General features: G+C 47.0%; 1 protein-coding gene across 16 annotated transcripts in view; it reads right to left on the reverse strand.

Annotated features, from left to right (window-relative positions):
• MCF2L2 (MCF.2 cell line derived transforming sequence-like 2) overlaps positions 1 to 14,836 on the reverse strand; it is a 440,334-nt gene that overhangs the window by 269,911 nt on the left and 155,587 nt on the right. For all 16 annotated transcript variants that reach the window (XR_008318527.1, XR_008318525.1, XM_053304949.1 and 13 more), the window contains 2 exons: positions 8,873 to 9,064; positions 7,132 to 7,309 (listed from right to left, as the gene is read on the reverse strand). Coding sequence is in view for 14 of the 16 variants with exons in the window: in XM_053304949.1 (XP_053160924.1) it covers positions 7,132 to 7,309; positions 8,873 to 9,064 (370 nt within the window). In the remaining 2 variants the exon portion in view is untranslated. The remainder of the gene's footprint in view (positions 1 to 7,131; positions 7,310 to 8,872; positions 9,065 to 14,836) is intronic.

The raw sequence follows: 14,836 nt of genomic DNA on the forward strand, positions 1-14,836 counted from the left end.
ACAACGGTTTCCTGGGTTGTCAGTTCAATTTTTGCAACCCAACTGGATCAGTGTGAACAGGGATTCAGTAGATCTCTTTAGTGCTTGCTGAGTACTGCAAGAGTCGTGCGATTGTCTCAGCATGCGTGGCCAATGTGGATAAAGCTGCAAACTGAGCATGTGCAAAAGCAAGCCTGTCTGAAGGCTTCATCACATCACAATGTATAGAGCCCTTTGATCCACACTCACACCCATTAATACAGTCATGTGATGTATAGGGTTGCCACCTTTTTTTCTTGTTCTACTAGTTTTGCTCCTCTGTCTTTAATAGCAGATATTAAGTGGGTGAAGCTTTTCCCACTATGCCATGAAAAGTTTCATCTGCTTGACAAGGCTCAGGATTCTGGGCACTTGAAGCGGGGTGCCAAATGCTGCTCCCACCCCCTTACTCAGTGGTGTGCAGAGGCAGTCTGATGTACGTTTCTAGATTCAAAGCACCTTTCCTTCTCCTCCTCCTGTGCTGGCGCTGAAAAGGAGGAAGGAGATGGAGTGGAAAGAGAAGCAGAGGAAAATGCTGGGCTAGGGTCCACAGTTCTTTCCTCTGTTTCCTCTTCCACTCCATCTCCCTTCTTGTTTTAAAATCCAGATCAGAAGGAGAAGAAGGAGTGACCCTTCTGACCTGCTAGCTGGGTGCATCAGAATAGCACTGCCTGCCACCAGGAAAGGACCAAGGCTAGACTCTCTAGTCCCACACATGCTTCTGAGCCAGACAGAGGGGGCAGGTGACCATCACCGTGCACACCACACACCCCCTGGGATAATCCACCACCTGAGGCAACCATCTCACTTTGCCTCCTGATGAGGCCAGAGTAGTACTGGTTAATCTGCTGCATTTAGATGTGTAATGAACATTATAGGCTTGTTCACATGCTTACAGTTAGGGTAGGATAAGTGTCCTACCCTAGTTTGGAATCTGTGTGCGCTCTTCTATTACAGGAGAGTGCACAGAGGCAAAACACAGCAGAGTCTGCCTAGGCATGCGTGTATGCTGAGAGTAAAATAAACTTGGAGCCAGTTCATAGTTTCAAATCAATATAAGGAATCTTTATTGGAGAACTCCATTCTAGATAGGAAAATGGAGAGATAGGATCTCTAATCTAGCTAGCTAGCTGGATGCAGAGGGATGGTTTCTGCATCTCTGCACACATGGTGCAGGGAGAGAGGAGCCTGTGTGTTGCAAGGGAGAAGAAGCGGGAAGAGGAAGCGGCAGGAAGGAAGTCCCTGAGAGTAGCAATCTACATATCAAAGAGATAGTGTCAGAGCAGTAGAGAAGGGATGACCAATGTCTTGACCTCTCTAGCCCTCTGACTCGCTAATCTGTGTCCCCCCCCCGTCACTGAGACATGAGACAGCGCAGAGTCCTTCACTTCCAATACGCATGACAAAACAAGAGTGTGCACAGCTCCCAAACAAACGGCAATCATGTGAACAGCTGCAGTGGTCATATCTGCCCACCGTTGGCCAGCCATCTTGTTTCTATGCTTCAGCAGCAACATAATCCAGGTTATCCACACCACAACATGCAACAATATCTGCAGTAAAGAATAGGCTACTGCCGGGTGAACTAAGCTAATATTCGCAGGAGGGGCCATCAGCCTCTTGGTGTGGCTTGCAAAGAATAAGCTGCTAGAGGTTTTGTAAAATGGATTTATTGCAGTCAGCCACTTTGAGCCAAACCTTTTCAGAGATTACTGAAAATAAACAGGTTGGTTCTCTCCGTAAGAAGCGGATGTCTGGCAGTTTGGAAGCTAGATAACATGTCTAAAGCTCTATTACAACAATATGAAAGAAACCTCAAGGCAGAAGATACCACTTTGGTGAAATACAGAAGAGAAAGAGTAACCATGTCAGGGACTTTAATTTAAGTGTCTGACATTCAGATTAACAAAGCGCTTTCACAATGAACGACATTGCACAAGTACCAGAAGATGGCAGAGCTAGGGCCAGGTCTTCACACATGCTAGATACAAACCAGGCCAAAGTTGGTCCGGGTTGTCCTGGGGGAGGCTGGCGAGGGTTGAGGGGAGTCACCACCGCCCCCTCCGCTGTCGTCTACACTGCTGCCACTGCTTGCTCAGGTTAAGGTCTCCTGATTCCCCTCTGTCTTTTTCTTTTAACCTTAGGGAAGCCCCCTGCCTTTTTGCTCAGGGGCATACTTCCCAGATTCCCCTTTACGAGCAGAACCCCAAACCAGTCTGGCTCCCTCCGAGGCCGGTCCAGTTCAAACTCGGACCGGCACCCCCTTTTTGGGAGCCGGTCTGGTTTGAACTTGGACCACTCAAACCGCCCCAGTTCGAGTCAAACCAGGTTCGGACCAGAACTGGTCCCACACATCCCTAGACCAAAGGTCTGACTCAGTCTAAGGCATAAACCCATATATGAGCAGCCCTTCTTTCCTGCTGCAACAGCAAGCAAATTAGCACCCCTCTCAGACAGCTTTGATTAAATGTCAGGAAATCCAGCTGCAGATCTCCCACATAAGGTGAAGTTTTGGTTCTAAATGCAAACACCAAAAATGTAACGGAAAGCATGCAAAACAGGAAGAGGTTTTGCTTAAACAGAGCCTGTAGTCTGAACATCCAGCTATGCTGGTTGCTAGGTTTCTGGGGACTTGCTTCCCAATCCCACTTCAGTGCTCCATGACTATCCAGTAAGCAAACAGGGCTTCCCCAGGCCCCCTTCAGTGCCCACCCAGTGTTGTGGATATGGCAGGGCCCTCCTCTGGGCAGCAGCCTCATGCCAGCACTTTGCCAAAAATGTACAATCATCTTGCCTGTTCATAGAGCAGCCCTGGAGAAAATTCTGTATACATTTTCTCTCTCGCACAAAGCTCGTATTCGGGTGTTGTGGTTTCCTCCTTTAACGGATGTGGAGCCACAAGGAACAACAATTCATACCTTATTTTACTACTTGAGTATAATGCTTTCAGGCATGGGGAACATGTTCTGTTTATTCAGCCACCTAGAGCTGTGCATGAAATATGGAACATATGTCTGAGTAACTTCTGATCATATTTAGCAACCCTGAATTTAGAGTTGCTAAAAACAGGAGTGCCGGCAGTTGTCCTGGTCCCACCATCGCCAGACAGGAAGAGCCTGGCTTTCCCCTCTCCCCTGCAATGTTTTTCCCCCGCGGCAATCAACACATATATTTGCCTCCACTTTGATCATATAATTAGCTGTCAGTTTTGCCCCTCCTTCCCTTTCCCCAAAAAATGTTTAAGCATCACTTGTAGGCATATGTGATGTGCCTATATGGTGCTTTATACAAAAGAACACCTCAATCAGTTGCTTTTAAAAGAAAAGTTGTTACCCAAATGCTGTGAAATGAAATGAAGCCAAATAGGCCACATTCAAACCTTAAACTAAAGTGTGTTGTGAGTTCCTGGTCTCAAGGGTTTTGTGCTTTCTTCCCATACTTTAGACCAGTATCTTCACTATTTTTCCAGCAGGGGCCACTTTGGCAAAACACCTTCAATGTCAGAGCCATTTCCCTGTGCTGACCTCCCTCCCAATGCTGTGACATCAAGCAATTAATCAATCACTGCAGAACTGATTTTTCATGAATTCGTCCCTGGAAAGGAACAGTACCTTTGATAATCATTTGATAACAATGGCAAGGGGACTTCCAAAGTCCAGCAGTTCTGTACTCTAATAACAGTATACCAGATCAAATATCGCAGGGTCTGCCTCCTTGAGCCCAGCCATGGAGCGAGGTAATACAATACCATTCCACTGAAAATGAAAGGGTATGGTCCCATGAAGCTGTTTCTCAGCAGCTAATAAAGCAATTAAATACCCTGTGACAGTTCATCTAGTATAATGTTATTAGAGTACAGAACTGCTGGACTTTGGAAGTCCACTTGCCATTGTTATCAAATGGTTATCAAAGGTACTGTTCCTTTCCAGGGACAAACTCATGAGAAAGTGGTTCTAGAATTAGTCAGCTGTGCACAGCAGTGATTGACTAATTGCTTGATGTCACACCTTCACCTCTCCCCTCCCAACCCTTTCCCAGATTTATCTTCATGTCCTGGTGTATAAAACTTCATAAAGACTCAAAGGTGTGCTTCTGTGAAGATAAAATCATCTAGACATTTTAATTAGGTGTCACATAAATGTATAACACCTAATGGCGCAGCGGTGAAACCACCTGCCTAGAGAGCAGGAGGCTGTTGGTTCGAATCCCAGCGGGTGTGTTTCCCAGAATATGGGGAACTCCTATATCAGGAAGCAGCAATATAGGAAAGTGCTGAAAGGCATTATTTCATACTGCACTGGAGAAGGCAATGGTAAACCACTCCTGTATTCTACCAAGAAAGCCACATGGCTATGTGGTCGCCAGGAGTCGACACCGACTCGATGGCAAAACCAAACCACACAAATGTAACAAACAAATAGATGATAAATATGAATACTATCAGGATTCATTCTAAGGCAACAACTTGTATAAATAGTTAAAGTTACTGACTTTATAGGATTATTCTAAGCCAAGTGACTTTGGCATTTATTATTTATTTATTTATTTGATTTATATACCGCCCTTCCAAAATGGCTCAGGGCGGTTTACAATTAAAACAAACCACTAAAACAGTAAAGAGTTAAAACAAATTAAAAACAATATAACAACAATTAACAATTTAAAAACATTTTAAAACAACAATTAAACAATCACAGTGATTAAAACCCCCGAAATTGGGTTAGAATATTAAAACCGGTTTAAAAACCCTGGGAAGCCAGGCCAAACAAATACGTTTTTAAAACAAACAAATGTTTAAAACAATACATTTTAAAAACAAACAAATACGTTCTCCTGAAGGCTAATAGAGGATTCAAATTGCGGATTTCCGCAGGGAGCGCATTCCACAGCCCCCGAGCAGCTATAGAGAAGGCCCGCCTCTGAGTTGCCACCAGACGAGCTGGTGGTAACTGGAGACAAACCTCCTCAGATGACCTTAATGTGTGGTGGGGATCACGCAGAAGAAGGTGCTCTCTAAGGTAACTCGGGCATAAGCCGTTCAGGGCTTTAAAGGTAATAACCAGCACTTTGCATTTTGCCTAGAAACATATCGGCAGGCAGTGCAATTGTTTCAAAATAGACATAATATGGTCTCTCCGGGTTGCCCCAGAGACCAATCTGGCAGCCACATTCTGAACTAATTGAAGTTTCCGAACTACGTACAAAGGCAGCCCCACGTAGAGCGCATTGCAGTAGTCAAGCCGGGAGGTCAGCAGCTGGTGCACCACTGTTTTGAGGTCATCCTCCTCAAGGAATGGGCGCAGCTGCAGAATCAGCCGAAGCTGATAGAAAGCACTCCTGGCCATGGCCTCCACCTGAGAAACCAGGGTGAGGCCTGGGTCCAGGAGTACTCCCAAGCTGTGCACTTGTTCCTTCTGTGGGAGTGTAACCCCATCCAGCACAGGATTTGTTGGTCTAAAGCAGGGTTCTTCATTGTAAGGTCCTGGGGTCAGTGGTGGCCCCCATCAAGACTACATGTGGCCTCTTGACTAATCGTTTACTGGACCTGTGGGAAAATTCATCCAAAGCACAGCCCCCTGGCATCATGTGAAGGTGACCATTCCCACGGTTCAGTACAGCGCTTAGCCTAGAGCTGGGGGTGTGTGTACTCCTTTAAGGGAAATGGAGCCCTCTTGAGCCCAGCCATGGAGTGACACTGGCAGCAGCCCATGTTTGGCCACCACAGCCCCTGGCTCTGACCCTGCAGTCCCTGGCCCCGCCCCCACGTCTGGTATTTGAGAGGAGAGGTGAGGCTGTGACATCAAGCAATTAGTCAATCACTGCTGTGCACAGCTGGCTAATTCCAGAACTGCTGTTTCATGAGTTTGTCCCTGGAAAGGAACAGTACCTTTGATAACCATTTGATAACAATGGCAAATGGACTTCCAAAGTCCAGCAGTTCTGTACTCTAATAACAATATACCAGATCAACTCTCACAGGGTATTTAATTGCTTTATTAGCTGCTGAGAAACAGCTTCATGGGACCATACACTTTCATTTTCAACAGAATGGTATTGTATGACACCATCTTTCCAAAGATACCAGAGCAGAAGATATTTTGTTACATGAGCAATGCCAGTATAATCAGAACACTCACAGAAAGAGAAATGAAGGCTATCCCAAAAATCTATCATATACTGTACGTGAACTCAACTATGAGAGAGAAAGAGTGCATATGGGACAAAGAGCAGCAATCTGCCATTGCAAGAGTGGTCTTGGAAATCCTATGTACAGAAGGACCACAAATGTCAGTCAGATTAAATTTACATAGGAACATACGAAGCTGCCATATACTGAGTGAGACCATTGGTCCATCTAGCTCCGTATTGTCTACACAGACTGGCAGCGGCTTCTCCAAGGTTGCAGGCAGGAATCTCTCTCAACCCTATCTTGGAGATGCTGCCAGGGAGGGAACTTGGAACCTTCTGCTCTTCCCAGAGCAGCTCCAATCTCTACAGGGAATATCTTACAGTGCTCACAGTCTCCCATTCATATGTCTTCCATTCATATGCAATTCATATGTCTCCCACTCATATGCATTCATATGTATCCTTTTCATATGCAACCAGGGTGGACCCTGCTTAGCTAAGAGCACAAGTCATGCTTGCTTCCATAAGACCAGCTCTCCTCTCTTTGAGAGTCCACCCTTCGAAAGTGCTTCTGGAGCATGAGCCGTGCTCGCTAGTATTAGCCCTCTTGCACAACAGCAAGTGCAGGTGGACTGGGGGAGTCTCATGAGGGCTCCCGGCACACCCTCGCAAGCCCTCCTAAGGCTCACTCTTTGTTAGTCTGGGTGTCAGCCATGGAGTCCAAGTCCCTAAAGGCAGGCCATAAGGTTGCCTTGAGAAGAGGAGGAGTGCCCATGTCCAGGTGCAAGAGCTTAACTTGTCCCAGGTCTTGCACCCTCCCTTGCTCTCATCAGGTAACCAGCCCTGAACTGAAGAGCTGGAGGAGGGAGGAGGAGCATGGACAGGCCTCCTTCAGCAGCCACGCCTCTCACCCCTTGGATTCCAAGAACAAAGGACCAAAAGCCCTCTCTCTCTCCTTTTTTTCTCTTCCTCTCTGGGCCTTACCTAAAGTTGCAGGCCGGATGCTTTTAGGAGACGCTCGCTTTGGTGACGATTCGGGATGTGGGGCAACAGGTTGAACAGGCCGGGTTTGCTTTGCTGCCAGCTTCTTCAGACTCACTTGCCTCTTGTCGAACATTTCTTGCACATCTTCCAGTTTCTGAAGAACTCTTTGGGCATTGCTCTGCAGGAGGAAGAGAGAGGCAGAGTAAGCACCGGTCGAAGGTGAAGAATTCTAAAATGGAGTCCTGTTGCCCACAAGCGTTAGTCGCCATCAGCAGCCAGATAGTAAACACATTTACATGGAGACAACCAGCTGTCTCTGTCGACATCAACATCAATTTTATTACAGCCTTAAGCCAACCAGAAAAAACAAAAAAAACAAAAGAAAGAACAGACAGAAGTGCAATAAATATCATAAAGAGCATTGAAAATGTACAAAACAGGATTGCTAATAAAACTAAAAATACATTATAAAAAACCATGGTGGGATGTCTGTCTCATGGCCCCATAAATGAATTTAGCTACAACTTTAGTGACTTCATCACTGGTGTCAGCCAGGCAATAGTTAAGATAGAAGGAGTCAGGCCTACCGGGGAACTGCTCAAAAACTGGAGACAATAGTTCTCTCCACGAATCACAGTATAGGGGACAATATAGCAAAATATGCACGGCAGTTTCAAGGCTACCCTCTCCACATGGACACAGCCCCGAAGCAGAAGGATCTTTAGAAAACCTGCTAAAAAGTATAGCAGAAGGTAATACGTTCAACCTGACCCTAGCAAAGGCCGAACTGAATTTAACAAAGTGAAGGGAAGATAGATATCTGGCAGACTGGTTTCCAACTAGGGGGGAGACGCCGAGCTGTCTCTGTCGAATCAGACAGAGTTACGTCCATGTAATGTAATGTACCATGCCAGTAGTGGCTAGTCCTAATGAGCCAGGGGGGCACCAAAGGACCGTCCTAACGAGCTGGCAGGGGGTTCAACTACCTCCAGTTCATGGCTGCAGTTCAGGTGCTCCTCTCTCTCCCGCCATGTCCAAGAGCTCAGGTAGAGGTACCTGGCAAATGGCCAGCCTGCTGGCAGTACAGCTCTTGAGTGGCCATGAACCAGGGCCATCCGCCCCTTCTTTGGTGCCGCCTTGGCTCATTAGGGAGAGCCACTAGCAGACCAAGCATGACATTCTTGTAAATGTAAATAATTAATAAAGTGTTGCTGTTTGTGTAAAACATTTTGGATCCTGAAAGGCAGGAATACAAGAATATTTCATGGTACTAGGAGTGGCTGGTTGATTGCCAGCTGGAATTAATTGAGAAAACACTGGGAAAGAAAGCAAAGAACAGCACAACCCCACGGGTACCACGTAATATTCTTGTATTAATAACGTTCACTAAGGGCCAGGGTTTTGAAGGCGCTTCTATACCATAACAGTTCCGTGATTTGAATCCATTTTAATGGCCATGTTTGTGGAAGGGTACAACAGAGAAGAACAAAGCAGGGTAATTGAAGATGGAAGTGGCACTGCTATTGCACAGTTCTGAGCTTGATTGGAGAAGGCATTCCTTCATCCTCTGTTACCCTGTAGATTTTTGCCTATATGTTATCAATCACTAGCAATAAGCCTATTGAGCAGGTCGGATGTGTGTGGGCGGAGGGTATTTGTGCTGCAGGGACCTCTGTAGCAGGGCAGGCAATGTGTCTCCATGCATTAACTCTTGGGCATGCAAAATCCCGCAAACTCTTACCTTTATCTCTGGGGTGAGAATCATATCAAACTGATTGTAGAATTCCTTTGCGTTCAGCAGCTGGTGGTCCTTGGCAGTCTCCAGGAATCTCTCTATGTCGCAAAGTGCTGTTTCAGCTCCCTCTTGTGTCTGGCATTTGTCTACAGCTTGGGAAGCTAAGAGGTAGATTCCAGCTTCACACCACTGGCTAGCCTTGTAAGGGGAGAGAAAATGGAGAGAATGTAAGAAAATCCCAGCTGGATCAGGCCAAGTCCCATCCAGTCCAGCATCCTGCCTCAAGCAGTGGCCAACCAGGGGCACTTGGAGAGCCCATGGGGGGGTGGGGACGGCAGGAACCATCCCCTCACAATAGTGTTCGCTAGCACTTGGGGCTCAGAGGCATGCCACCTCTGATCCTGATGGAAGTATATAACTACCAAGGCTAGAAGCCATTGAAGCTATTCTCACGATCACTGAAAAATGGGCTAAGGGAGCTTAGCCCACTTTCCAGGGATCGTGGGAACCAGCGGGCTCACAGGCGAGCCCGGTGCTCCCAAGGTGGCTAGCCTGCCTAATTACCCCTCCCCTCAGACGAGGTTAACGGAGCAAGCGCTCCATTAACCTCATCTATTTGCTCATGTGTTGCCACGGGACGTGGAAACACACGAGTAGACCCCCAACCGGGCTTGGGGGTCTCTCCAGGATGCCCAAAGTACTGGCGCAGGGCATCCTGGAACTTCAGGGGGCCGCGCAGCCCCCGATCCCTGCAGACCCCACTGGCTCTGTGACGGAGCCGGCAGTTGTGTGGGCAGCCGATCCTGCCACCCAGGGTTGCCTCTTGATCGTCTGCAGGGAGAGCAGGCTAAGCCCACTCTCCCTGAAGAACCCCCTCCAGCGCTTCACACCGATCGTGTGAAGCGCCTCATTGACTGCCCTATCCTCCATGAATTTGTCTAATCCACTTTTAAAACCATCTAGATTGGTGGCCATCACCACATCCTGTGGCAGGGAATTCCATCGTTTACAGAGGCAAAGCCAACATTGGGCCAACGGGTTCAAAGAACCCAGGCCGCCAATGGAAAAGGCCGCCAAAGCCCCATAGCTCCGGCTCCAGAGGAGCCCAGAGCCAACTCCCCCAACCCACCCCCGGGCCACTGAGAGCCTGGGCGAACTCTGCTGCCAGTTATTTCAGGCAGAGCCACTGTCCGATAGAACATTTTCCCCTTCCTCTCCCTCTCTGGAGGGAGAGAAAAGGGAAAACGCCCTATTAGGCAGGCGACGCTGCCTGAAATGATGAGCAGAGAGCTCATTCCGGTTCTCGGCAGCCCAGGCCACGCCCCCCTTGTGTGTGATGTCATGTGCACAGGCGTATGTGGAGGGGGCCGCCGAGCAGGGCTGGACCCAGGCTGCCGCTCGGCTGGCTCCGCGCGCGCCTGATCGTTTAGCTACATAAAGAAAAGTTTGTTTGTTTATTTATTTATATTAAAAATAGATAGATAGATAGATAGATAGATAGATAGATAGATAGAATAAAGAAAAGTAGAAAAGAAGCACATAAAGTAGTCAAGACTTTATGTCCAGTTTACTACATAAAGTAGTCAAGACTTTATGTCCATTTGTCTGTCCTGAGTCTCCCAGCATTGAGCCTCACTGAATGACCTTGGGGTCTAATACTATGAGATAGAGAGAGAAACGCCTTAGAACGTTGAATGGTATGTGCTTCCGGACTGACAACGTCTGGACTACTCATATCTTGGGCAGGGGTGTCATTTTGGCAGGAAAGTGGGAGATCCCCCATGTTTCAGACTACACATAATTATTCTGTAGGGGCATCTAGGGCTCTGGCTGGCTTATTTGCTTCATACCATATTCTTCACATCTGGTATCAAATGCAATAGTCCTTGCAATGTCCTTGCAATAGTGACAGAGGCAGGGAACAAGATGTTTTGGTTGGCAGATGAGAAGCATGCAGAAGGTCCCAGGTTTACTCTCTGGCATCTCTGGTAGGGCTGGGAGAAACTCAACCTTGGAATATAAAATCTTGGAGAGTGGCTGCCAGTCGGTGTCGACCAGGGCTGCTCAACTTTGGCCCTCCTGCAGATGTTAGCCCACAACTCCCATAATTCCTGGCAGTGTTTCTTCTAACAGGGATTCCCAGATGTTATTGATTACAACTCCCAGTATCCCCAGCTGCAATTACTTTTGCTAGGGGATTATGGGAGTTGTAGTCAACAACATCTGGGAATCCCTGTTAGAGGGAACACTGATCCCTGGCTATTGGCCACTGTGGCTGGCATTATGGGAGTTGTAATCCAAAAACAGCTGGGGGGCCTACACTGAGCAGGCCCGACAATACTGAGCTAGATGGACCGATTGTTTGACTTGGTACAAGGCAGCTTCCTATGTTCCTAAGATGGTTCAGAAAGCTTGCCAGACCCCGGAACTCCAGGATTCCAAGACGTTTCTATTTACGATTTCATTAAGAGACACGGTAGTCAAAAGAATATCAGTGGGTACCAGCAGTTGATAGGAGAGGCAGGAGTCCTCCCTGACTTAGTTTTTCTCTGTCTTGATTGGGGTCAGAGATGGACCCTAGTCAATCCTTTCCTTTTTCGATTGCTGTTTAATATGACACTTTAGCTTGACACTTCAAAATTTCCATTTTCCCTCCTAACCAGAATATAGAAGAGAAACTTGAATACAAAACCAGTAATTTTTAAAAGAAATGCTGTGCATCGTACTAACCTGCCAAGCAGCTTCCTGTCATGGGACTGAATTGTTCCCCCTTTTAACCACAATGTTCACTTTCACCCACGCTGCCGTCTTATTTGGGGTTCTGCACATGTCTGTGTGGGCATCATGATCTTATGCTGCCACTGGATCTTTTATAACCACTTTGTCACTTGATGTAGTTTGCTATCAGCAGTTCCTCTGCATAGCCCTCCTGTTCTCACCCTAGCTTTTTAAATCCACATGATTTTCATGGGCGTTTTCCCCCACTGAGTTTAGCTTGCGGTAGCTCTTGCAGCAAACCACCCAGCTCAGTTAACCCCTGCTAAATGGGCAAAGAGGCACCTTTTTAACGTGGTGATCCTTTTATATTGAGCGGGGCGGGGGGCAACTGTCCGTATCCAGCCCCAGCACAGCATCCCTCCAGTGGTTGTTGCTGGTGTCTTACGTTTCTGTTTAGATTGTGAGCCCCTTGGGGACAGGGAGCCATCTTTATTTATTTATTATTTTTCTGCATGAACCGCTTTGAGAACTTTTGTTGAAAAGCAGTATATAAATATTCATAGTAAATATTCGTAGTAACATAATAAAGTTCTTCCCTCCCGTTCTTATTCAACTGGAGTGAAGGAGACCTGCTAATAAAAGGATTCTCTAAAAACAATAGCAACAGGCTCACTCATGTGTTCACACTTCTGAACCACTTCCTGGGCACCCTATTCTGTTTTTCTGCAAGGTGTCAAAAAAAGTTTCCCCATCTTGAGCAGGTTTCAAAAGAGAGCTCAAGATGCACTTATTTCATCAAGCCTTTGATCAGCTGTAAGTTGGTTCTCATGGTTGTTCGGCTGCTTTAAATTGTGTTACATTTTCATAACTGTTTTAATTCTGGTTCTATCATTTGTTTTGTAAACCGCCACGAGACGTTGGTATGACGTGGTACAGAAATGAAATGAATGAATAAAGTTCCATCCTAGTATAAACAATGGCTGCAGAATCCTGCAGAATGTGGCATTTGACCTGTAAACCAGAATAATGTGTCCAGTTTCTTTCAGAAGGAAGAAGCCAAGCAAGGCATTATAAACACCATAGGAACATAGGAAGCTGCCTTCTACCAAGTCAGACCCTTGGTCCATCTAGCTCAGCACTGTCTACACTGACTGGGAGCAGTTCTCCAGGGTTTCAGGCAAGAGTATTACCCAGCTGTAACTAGATTTTCCAGAGACTGAACCTGGGACCTTCTGCATGCAAAGCAGATACTCTACCACTGACTAAATAATGGATAATTAACTTACAAGATTCACGGGCTGCCACCCTAATGCTGCATGTGTGCTCCTAACACGAGAGAATACATAGGGTTAATCCCACACTTCAGAAGTACAGGCACTCTTGCGCAAAAGCACCAACACTTTCAGAACTCTCCCTGCGCTTCAGAAGCAAGATGGAAACACATCCCTGAGGGGACATCTGCTTCTGCTTTAACAGAGCACTTCTGGAGCATGGGGAGAGTGCAGAGAGTATTTGCGCTCTTGCTCAAGAGTGCCTGCACTTTGGAAGCGCAGGGGCTTGTGCGGGGGCTGCCGGCAGGCGGAGGTTAGTAGCACACCCTCAGCACACCGTCAGGATGACAGCCAGTGCCATTAGCGTAGGGCCAAACGACATTTGAGGTTAGTGTGTGCAGCGAGAAGCTTGACGTTCTTGGCAAGTAGCAACCCACAGGACCACAATTTGGATCAGGAACACAGTGCAGAGGTGCCTGGGGTGTGTTCAATCCTTGGCCTCTGTGCTCTTTTCCTGCTAAAAGTCCCTCCCCACCATCAAAGTGGGGAGATGTAAGTTTTGGGCAGTACAGAAATACGTTAAATACATAAATAATTAATAATTAATAAAACAGAATAAAAGTGGTTATTTAACCCCAGAAGCTATCACCACTGTAGCAAACTGAACTTTCAGGGTTGAATAACCACACCAGTTGCAGGGGAGTAATGGCAGGAGAGAGGGCACGCCCTCAACTCCTGTCTGTGGCTTCCAGCGGCATCTGGTGGGCCACTGTGCGAAACAGGATGCTGGACTAGATGGGCATTCTTGGGCCTGATCCAGCAGGGCTGTTCTTATGTTCACTAAAGTGGGGGAAGGGGACAATTTGGTGGGGAAACAACACCAGCAGTAAAAGGTTACAGTAAATGCCCCTCATCTCTGCACTGTGGTCCTGATCTGAACTGCAGGCTTGTGCAGCTGGCTGCTACGCATGTGTATAGTAACTACTAGCTGACGAATTTAACATCACATACAGTTGGGCCCTTAGGACAGTGTTTAAAAGCCACTGGGGAAATCTTAGCTATTAAAAATTTTCATCCCGATGAACATATATAGCTGCTTTATACTGAGTCAGACCACTGATCCATCTAACTCAGTATAAACTACACACTGACTGGTAGCAGCTCTCCAGAGTTTCAGACAGGAGTGTTTCCAAGCTCTTCTGAATGAAAAGCAAGTGCTTTACCACTGAGCCACAGCCCTATCTCCTTGTGGGATTGATTCTGTTTTGAACTAGAACCATGGGGTCCACCAACCAGAACCAGCAGCAAAATCATGGTTTGGGGACAGCCAACTGTGCACTGCATCCTGTGAGATATACACAAGAATGACCTGCCCTTACAAGTCGAATCTGCATCTGAGTTACTAAAGATGGGGGCCGACATCCTGGGTAACAAAGCACTTGCAGAACGAGCAAAGTTTTGTTAGCGCAAGACGACTGTGTAGCTGTGTCAAAAATGGAGGAATTTCACAGTTGTGCAAGTGGGGAACAGTTCCGTTTGGAAGAAGTGAGACATGCCACGGTTGCCTGCGGCTGCGCAATCATGCTTATGGTAGCACAACACCAGTCTGGAGCACAAGCTCGTCTTAGCACAAATAGCACCACAGCTTTGCACTAATGCAATGCCTGTCCACATGTGCTTCGTTAGTCAGGACATCAGCCATGGATTCTAACAGCCTGACGGTGGGGGGCGGCATTATTCTTGAGAGTCTGAAACTCTTGCTGATCTACTGACAATCATCCAGCAATCTAGTAGATTCTGACTAGTGGTGTGCATGGAACTGGTGCCTGCCAGTTCAAAGGTGGAGGTGGGATCTCTTTAAGGATGGCACATCGTGACACGCACATGCTCAGCAGCAACTTCCGGTCACTTCTGGTCCAAAGAGGTACTGAGGCGGCAAGGAGGTATGCTGCCGCCACGTTGGACCATTTTAAAAGGCAGT

Source organism: Hemicordylus capensis, chromosome 3 (genome assembly GCF_027244095.1).
Source record: "Hemicordylus capensis ecotype Gifberg chromosome 3, rHemCap1.1.pri, whole genome shotgun sequence".
NCBI lineage: Eukaryota > Metazoa > Chordata > Lepidosauria > Squamata > Cordylidae > Hemicordylus > Hemicordylus capensis.